Source organism: Gossypium hirsutum, chromosome A08, assembly GCF_007990345.1.
Source record: "Gossypium hirsutum isolate 1008001.06 chromosome A08, Gossypium_hirsutum_v2.1, whole genome shotgun sequence".
In the NCBI taxonomy this organism is placed as follows: Eukaryota; Viridiplantae; Streptophyta; class Magnoliopsida; order Malvales; family Malvaceae; genus Gossypium; species Gossypium hirsutum.
Genome location: NC_053431.1, coordinates 113,731,773 through 113,741,307, shown reverse-complemented (window position 1 = coordinate 113,741,307; position 9,535 = coordinate 113,731,773). Strand labels below are relative to the sequence as shown.

The window sequence follows — 9,535 nt, the reverse complement described above, 5'->3', positions numbered from 1 at the left end:
CCCACTAAACAAAAATAATCAACATCATCTCATCACACACACAAACAAAATTATTAATTAACAAATAAAGTAATGTATATTTATTTTTAATTACTTATTTTGGAATGTATATCTAATTTGTTTCTAGAATTTTAAATAGTTTCTTTAAATAAAATATTACTTAGTAGGAAAAAAACCCAAACTAAAATTTATTTCATTTTCCTCTTCTTTTTTCTAATAATAATTTATTTTCAAATTTCTATTTTTGTGGGAATTATATTTTATAGACATCAAAAACAAAGCTGAAAAAGTCTAGTCAACAGTATATATGCAATAAAAATATAAAATTCCCTTATCCTTCTTTGAACAATTTTCTTTTTTAATCTTTTCACACAATAATTTATCAATAAATTTATAACGCAAAAGAAATTGAAACAATATTTTATAATAAAAATTACAAAGAGAAATGTCATGTAAACAGATTACTATTCTCCCTTCCCTTTTCTTCTCATTTCACCTTCCTCTTTTCACAGCCATTTATTAGATTCCTCCTCTCATTTAGTCTTTCCTTTTGCTCTCTCTCTCTCTCTCTTTTTATCCTCTCCATTGGATTGTTTAGATTCCAAGCTCAAATACCCATTTCTATAATCCTTCAGTTCTTCCTGAATTTTGGATTTTTTTTTAAATTTATGTTTATTAGACTGATAAGAAGGACATAGAACACTTCTGGGTATTTTTTCATTTATATGACTTCAGTTTTGTTCTGCAAACTAAACTAGAGATTTCTGGGTTTTTGAAGAAAAGCCTTTAATACTCAGTTTAATATGTCATATAAAGCTTGAAGAAACCAATCAGAGTTTTTGTCAATAATAGAAATTTCTTATTTTTTTCTTAAATTGTTTTCGATTTTTATCCTTTTTAATTTGTTTTTCTTCCCTTGAGCAAAAGAGAAAGACATGGGCAAGCAAGGGCCTTGCTATCACTGTGGAGTTACAAGTGAGTTCTTGTTTCTCCAATTAACTTTTCGAATATTAAGTCTAAAAATAGAAGAAAAAAAGAAAAAGAATTTGAGTCCTTGGATATATGTAAATTTTCAACCTTCCTCCCCCCCCCCTTATAAATTAGTGTTTGTGGTGTGTGATTTTGTATGCTTGGATAAATAATTCTATAATTGGAATTTGGGAATAACTGTATGCAGAAAATGAACAGATTACATGGACAAAGATTATAAGTTTTAGAATATATGCTGTTCTTTGTGTTAGTCTTTTTGCATATGAATTTAGAATAACATGTGTCCTTTTTTTCTCAATCCATGTAAAGCTTCAAACTTGAGTTTATTATTTAATTCAGTTGTTTCTTTCGACCTCATTCCTTCCTTCTTTTCATTATATCTCTTGGGGTTGGTCTTCTTTGACTCATGTTCAAAGTTCCAACATATCTCATAAAGGAATGTGAGATTGAATTCTATTGGATACAAGGGAATTGCAGAGTCTGTGTTGTTGATTGTTGACCAGTTGCAGATTCAACATTAAATTGGCATTGCTTTCCCATTGCTCCATACATGTTTATAAGCCTGGATTTCAAGTCAAACCTCAGTCCTCTTGGATTCAATTAAAAGGAATTTTTTTCTTCGAACATCATTGTTTTCACTCCTATATGGATGCACTTCCATTGAGTTATTGATGGATTCTTGCTCATTTTCTTAATAAGCTATTGTTTAAAATCCAATGATAAGAATAGTCGACCTCCATCGAAAATTCTAATGTTTGCCTCTTAAGCCTTTCACCAATAGTTGCAACTCAACTCATTTCAGCTGTATTCTATTTTTTATGGTCACTGAATGAATGTTAAATTTCTGTCAAGTAGAGGTGTTAATGGAAGCTCCATTTATCCTTGTTACCTTGGTGAAAGCAAGAGCATTGATCCTAGATTGTTTTAGGAATTGCTTCCAACATTAAGGAACTTATGAGAACAAGTTCCAGTCCCTCTTCCGTTTGGTTCTTACTCAAGTTTGTCCTTGATAATGTATTATCCATAATTTGAAGAAGAATCATCTAATGTTGTCTATCAAATGAATTTGGTTCTTATCTAATGTCTGTCTTATTGACCCTAAGTCTCTATAAAATCTGGCTAATGACTCTTATATAAACATATCTCAGTTATAAACTTTCTTTGTCCTCAATTAGCTTATACTTACTAATAACAATGCATTGTGATAGGCACTCCTCTTTGGCGCAATGGACCTCCCGAGAAGCCAGTATTGTGCAATGCATGTGGATCAAGGTGGAGGACTAAAGGGACACTTACAAATTATACCCCACTTCATGCCAGGGTTGAACCTGAAGATTATGAGGATCATAGGGCCTCCAGATTGAAGATCATATCTATAAATAAGAACAAAGAAGTAAAACTGCTGAAAAGAAAATCAAATCATGATAAAGCAATTGTTGTCCCTGATTACAACCAGGGGAACCGTAAGTTTGTGGATGATGATACGAGTAATAGATCAAGTTCTGGATCAGCCATATCTAATTCAGAAAGCTGTGCCCAATTTGGCTGTGCTGATGCTGGTGACTTGACAGGTTGGACACAATGCCATCAGTGTTCCTCATCACTGTTTTGACCGTATGAGAGTATATTGCATTTGTTTTGTCAATAAAATTCAAAAGGAAAGAGACCTAGCGGATCATATACTAAGTTCAATGAAATATCCCAATCCATACGAAGTCATTGGAGATTCATGAGTACCATCTTTGGCATAATTGAAAATAATTATGGAAAATGGTTTTGGATATTCCTAAAAATACAAGTACTCTGGTTTTCCAATGGTTTCTCTGAATGCGCCACTGAGGCTGAAAGGTTTATCATATCTTTGACATTACTAAAGTTAACTGTAGCTGTAAGCAGAAACTGTTTAACAATGTAATACAGATTTTACCTTTCTCTGTTTTAGTGGTTAATCTTGATGTTTTAATCTGCATCCTTAGATTATATCTTCATCACTAACTTGATCCAGACTGATGCTCATGTTGTCTTCTTTTTATCTTTCTGCAGGCCCTGCCCAATCCAATGTGTGGGACTCAATGGTACCGTCTAAGAAAAGAACCTGCGTAAATCGTCCAAAGCCATCTTCGGTCGAGAAACTTACAAAAGATTTATATACTATTTTACATGAACAACAGTCTTCATATTTCTCTGGATCTTCTGAGGAGGATTTGCTTCTTGAGAGTGAGACACCCATGGTTTCTGTTGAGATTGGACATGGAAGTGTTTTAATTAGACATCCAAGCTCAATAGCTCGGGAAGAGGAATCAGAAGCTAGTTCCCTCTCAGTTGAAAACAGACAATACTCAAGGAATGAGGCTTATTCATATTCTTCAAGCTTCCCTGCATACAATGATAGCAAGGGCATCAAGTTTTTAGGTCATGGAATTGAAAGGGATAAGAACTCTGCTGGACAAGGCATGCAGCATGAACAACTTAATAGGTAAATCATTTCACAATAACATTTAAGTTGCAGCAGAATCTACCAGTTATGAAAATAGAATTGAGTGGACCATGTGCTTTACTGAATATATTATGAAATTTGACAATGCCGCTTAGAAAGGTTAAGAGAAGGTACATTTCTTCTATGTAAGGCATGACATTAATCTCAAAAGCTTCCTAGTAGTAATGTCTCCGTTTTTCGGGAAAACTTTCGGTATCTAATGTCATCATTACTCATGAATCATGAGCCTTAAGATAAAGCTCATAGGCTGCTATGCAATGGGAGGAGAACTTGGGGAATGATGCTATCATGTTGACTAATTTTCCTTTTTGACATTTGACAGGGACAAATCTCAGCATGAAAAATCACTACTGATGGAAAGTCATAATTCTCCACTGTGCAACATAGATTTAAATGTAAGTTCCCTTGTGTCTGTATTCTTTCTTCAAATTTCTAGGGAAAAGCATTTAGAACTCAATTGTACAGCTGCTATATCATCATACCTGTAATTTTGTATACATTTAATGACTGAACGTTCGATAAATCTTTGAGATAATTCCTCCATATTTAGCAAAAGTTAAAGAGTTACCATGAGCAATTCAATTCATAGCATGTTCATTCTTCACTATTTGTTGATGTTTTTGTGTCGTGCAGGATATTCTCAACTATGAGGAATTTGTGAAATATTTAACAAATGAGGAGCAGCAACAGTTACTGCAGTATCTGCCTCCACTTGACGTTGCCAACCTCCCCGATAGGTATCTTTTTCACTCTATTATCAAGAGGTCGAAAGTAACATCTTTCTAGTCTGTCTTTTATGCGCAATGGAATGCATTTTCTTGTAATAGTTAAGTTTTTATTTCAAAGTATTTGATGCACATAGGAAAATAAATAGTTGAGGAAAAGAGAAAGGGAAAAACCAGCAATGACTATCAGTTGCTTAAAGAGATGGCTGATAGTTGAAACATGAAGTGGAATCACTGATAGTTGTCCTCGTATCTGCAGCCTCGAAAGCATGTTTGAAAGCCCTCAATTCAAGGAGAACTTATGTTACTTTCAGCAACTGCTTGAAGAAGGGGTCTTTAGTGTATCTGTACCAGGGGTGAAAGTTGAAGATTGTAAGACATTGAAAAGACTTGCATTATTCAACTTAACAAAATCCCATTGGGTGGAACGCCGTCAGACACTTAAGGTATCAATTGGTTTCTCGACTAGTGACATCTTGGCATGAACATATTTTGCCCATTGGACTACTCAATATGGTAGCATTTATTTTGCTGCAGAAATGTAATCGTATTCAAGGATCTATGAATGCTAGAGGACCAAATGCCATTGCATCAAATAACTTCGTAACTATGAAGAGATCACGCAACAGTCAAATTCAAAACTTTCCAGGTTTGAAAATTTTCCTTGTTATTGCACCGTATGATATAAGTCTTGTTAAGTTATATTAAAGATTAGATTGTGAGATTGAGTTTTAACTGACAATAACTCAGCTTAGCCTTGGGATTTATGACAAGGAAAAAGTACAATGCCATAGTTAAATAGTAATACAAATTAACAATAAATTTGCTGAAGGAAATAAATTTAATAACATGAAGACATATGAAGAAAATTTCTCTCTAACTAAATATCACCCTTTAAGTCGAGTGTCGACCATGTTAGCTTTTGTGATTGTTTAGAGTTATGCTGACATTTTGCTAAGAAAGACATGTTTTTCATTTTCCAGAATCAAGGACTTTAAAGAGCCCCAAAAGGGTGATCATGAAAGCTTCTTGTGAAAACAAAGAACTCATAGATAATGATGGTTCTTGCTTTAGTCCAAGAAGCCTATTTGCTTTGCCTTCTGATCGTAGCTCTCTCATGCTGGATTCTCTTCATTTTGTCGATGAAAGTTCCGACCAAGATTTGCTGCTGGATGTGCCGTCCAATGGCTCATTCCCGCAGGCAGAACTGCTTCATCCTGCTTTAAGTTTTGGGCAACAGGCAAGCACCAGTAGTAGCTCGGCACACCCAAATCCTTTCCATCCTTAGCATTGGCTTTTTATAATTACAACTGTAAAGGTCTGCTCCTTCTGCAATACCCCATGTATGGGGTTGACATATTTTGCATGCCATACACTGAAAAATCTGAATGAGGTTTGATGGTTGCTCTTTTCCCTCATTCACCTTTCCAAACTCAAAATGCTAAGAGATTACTTTGGGGTGGTTTTTTTTTTCTTTTTTTTCTCTGTATAGGTTGGCAACAGATTGTAATATATAATTTCCAAAGTTTTGTATGCAAATGGTTTTGTTTTTTTTTTTTTGCATAGAAACAGAATTTTTATATACCCCTTGGTAACAATGCAGCTTATCCCCTTTGGTTTTGCTGTGGGGAAAGAAAACTAAAATAAAGGGATATCAAAATAGCTTGATGGATGCAATAAATAATCTTTTAGCTTTAATTGCTGCCGTTTGGGTATACCGGATACCTACATTATCGACTGATTGAATCGACCTTGATAAGGTTTTGTCCTTACAAGTAGAGTTAAACCCCTTACCAGTTTTAATAAGACTATTCCATTTGATTTAAGACTGTCCATAACTGGTTGATTGTTATTAAAACTCTCTCGTTAGTTTTTAATAATGAGAAAGACAATTCAACCTAATTGTGGTTAGTTTTTAATAATGAGAAAGACAATTCAACCTAATTGTGGTTTATTCTAGACCACAGAAACAAAGTGCAAGTTAACATGTAAGAAATGCCCATTACTTTAAACCTTCTAGCGTGCTCGAAGTTGTTTGTGGACAGCATGGGACTTCATAAACAGCCCTCACAGTTGTTCATATAGTAGGCAAATAGCTCAAAGATAAACTTGGGGATATCTGGTCATTCTTTCTTTTAGAGAACTGAAAGGATTAGGGAGAATCAGGTGCAATGTATTATCATTGACATTGATATCAGAGTTAGTGCCTGAAAATGGGCAAAAACCAAAAAGATTCATGTACATTGCCAGCAAACCATAGCTAAAAAGGTCCACAACCAGTCATCCACGGCAACAGAGGATGTCAACTTCCTGTTTTGATGATAATAAGGGTAAATAATGACCTGAATTCAGAAACTCAATCTTGTTTATAAGATGCAAAAATCTTATCCTTATGAAACATGTTCTAAAAATATCAGATCAAACAATTAACCGAGGTTGGAAACTAGTTAAATTCTTTGAGAGTGGACATGAAATCAACAAAGAAGACAATGTTGGGCACAAAAATAAGACAGATGGCCAAGGTAGTCAACCTTTTACTTGGCCTACCAAAGCGGATGCCGAGAACTAAACTGTACTTTGATGCAGATGCAGGTACTTTAAATACTACATTTCCCTTAATTGATGGAGGAGAAAAATAAAAACCCTTTCATCCAAGGCCCTGAACTTTTTAGGCTTAACTTCAAACCAACAAATCCTAGATATTGCTTTAATGGTCAATTTCCATTTATCGCTCGACCACCAATTAAGGCATCAACACATGCGTGCACAAGCACACCAATGGATGAAACGGGTCATTGTCACACACACTAAAGCAAAAGACTCATAAACATGTTCTGCAATCAAAGTTAGAAAGCAAAAATAATTCCATGCTTTTAACATTTCAAATTTTGCATTTATACAAGCAAAGTAATCCCTCCATATAAAGCATGAACTTTAACTATGAAACATCTTTCATATAGGCTTAAATATTCCAATTTACCTGCAACAAAAAAGGCCTTCAGACAATTACCTACTGAATATTTAAGCCTTTTCCCTTCCATTTGTTTCCTAGCAGAGAACTAAAACAACAAAAAGAAGACCATCTAGCACACACAAAGTGAACCCAAAAGGACTGAAATACTTTTCAGTCATGTTTTTACTTAATATCCCTCCTGCGACCTATCAATTAAAATTTACCCCATTTTCTCTCTGCAACCTCCAAAATACTAAGAGTACTTAGCCTCAGCTCATTATCATCATCGTTTTCCAGGTGGCGCAACACATCCAAAATAGTAAATTCCACAACATTCTCACTCAGACCATTTGAACACATACCAGAATGGACCGAATTCCTTCCGTTAACAACCATTTCCTGGTCAGCCTTCTCATTATCTACTCCACTCCCATTAGCTGGTGAAGGCAACTTCCTTTCATTAACCTCAAGATCCTCGGCAACTTTCCCTTTAGCCAGCGAAGAAGGCAACTCCGATTCACTGCCCTTTAGTTTCTCATCAACAGCCCCATCATCTTTCACCTTCTGGTAAGCCCAAGAAGGCAATGCCCGTTTTCTCTCATTTACCCCCTTCATTGCACTCGAGTTCGAACCCTTCTCATCAGATTTCTCGATCCTCCGATCATCCTTGCAGTTATCGTCGTAGGTGGGGGTAGAGCTGAGCCCAGGAGGGGTGGGAAGATTGGGTTGATCATTTAGCAGTGGGTCTTCCGGTGATTTAGGAGGAGGAAAAGTTGCGACGGCGGTGGAACCGAGCGGGGCATCAGGCATATCCGGAGAACCGGATACGTAGTCGGAGGTATTGGAATAGGAGCAGCGTTGTAAACCGGACTCCTCAGAGTACATCTTGCACTCCTCCATTAACCAAGCAAAAGGATCACTCATATTCGATTTTGGTGTCCTCCTCCCTAAGAACTGTGAGTTTTATAGAGTAACAGATTTGTTATTATTAATAATTAATAGTGACTATCTGACTGACTGATTTAACATATCACTTTTAAAAAATACTTTTTATTGTTCTTTCGTCATCTTAGATAATACTTTTCTTTGATCTGCTAGTCTCTTATCATTTTGCTTTAGGGTCTCTTTGGTAAGCTAGTGGGGCATGTCTCATGTCTCTAGGGAAGTGTAAAATTTAGATAAAATCGAAAAGTTTAGTTAACCGATCGAATTTGGTTAATTAGTCAGTTAATTGAATTAATTTAATTGGGATTGGTTAATAATTTTTTGAGTTTTTAGTTACCGGTTAATTTGATTCGAAATTGGTTGGTTAATCGAATATTTTCGGTTTAATCGAAAATATTAATAAATAAATTTATAATATATAAATGGCCCACTATTTATTCAAACTCAATTCAACATAAACCCAAATATCTAATCTAATATATATTAACTCAAGTACCCAACCCAACCCAACCCAATCATAAAAATTACAAATAATTTAATATATAACAATAAAAATCTAAAAATAAAAATAAAAATAAAAAAACATATAATTTTATACAAATAATTCGGTTAATTCGATTAATTTGGTTAATTTGGGTAATTTGGTTAATTCGGTTAATTTGGTTAATTTTATACTTATTTTAACCAAAAATAAAAAATATATATATAATTTTCAGTTAATTCGGTTAGCCGACCGAATTAACCGAAAAAATTTCGGTTTGGTTAACGGTTAAAAATTTTGAAGGGTCGATTAATTCGGTTAATGTTATTTCGGGTCGGTTAACTGATTGAACACCCCTACATGTCTCTTATCATTTTGCTCTATGGTTTTGGCCAGGGGACAGGTGGTAATGGAGGTAGAATTAGTAAATCTAAATTTAATGGATGAGAAGAAGGTGTCAATTCAATTTCATAGGCATTAGGAAGGGACGAAGAAGGTGTCAATTCAATTTCATAGGCATTAGGAAGGGGCTGAGGAAGATTATCAATTTTGCTTGGTGGGAAAAGTCTTGACGGATTGTGTAATTTATTTCTCTTCCTTAAAAAGGACTTTGGTTGATCTATGGCACTCGTTGAGAGGAGTTTCAATCATGGATATTGGAGAGAAGAGGCATTTGTTTTGGTTTTACAATGAAATAGATATAAAGAGGGTAATGAAAGATATGCCTTGGTCGTTTAACAAACATCTTATTATTTTTCATCGGCTGGGTTAAGGGGAAGATTTGTTGCAAGTCCCTTTAGTTTTATGAATTTCTAGGTACAATCTCCTGGTTTGGATAGTTTCGGAGGGTTTGGCACCCCAGTTTGGAAATTTCATTGGACAGTTTGTTAAGTATGACACAACTTTGGTAGCGAGGGGATAATGAGGTATATGCGAATCAGGGT

At 34.9% G+C, this 9,535-nt stretch overlaps 1 protein-coding gene across 1 annotated transcript; it reads left to right on the top strand.

The window, feature by feature from the left end:
- The first annotated feature begins 455 nt into the window (after nt 1-455).
- Nucleotides 456-5,763, top strand: LOC107920514 (GATA transcription factor 26). Its single transcript, XM_016850258.2, has 8 exons — nt 456-975; nt 2,199-2,561; nt 3,034-3,466; nt 3,810-3,882; nt 4,121-4,224; nt 4,472-4,658; nt 4,750-4,861; nt 5,196-5,763. The coding sequence occupies exons 1-8, from the start codon at nt 936-938 to the stop codon at nt 5,498-5,500; spliced, it is 1,617 nt and encodes a 538-aa protein (XP_016705747.1). The 5' UTR covers nt 456-935; the 3' UTR covers nt 5,501-5,763.
- The last annotated feature ends 3,772 nt before the right edge of the window (nt 5,764-9,535 follow it).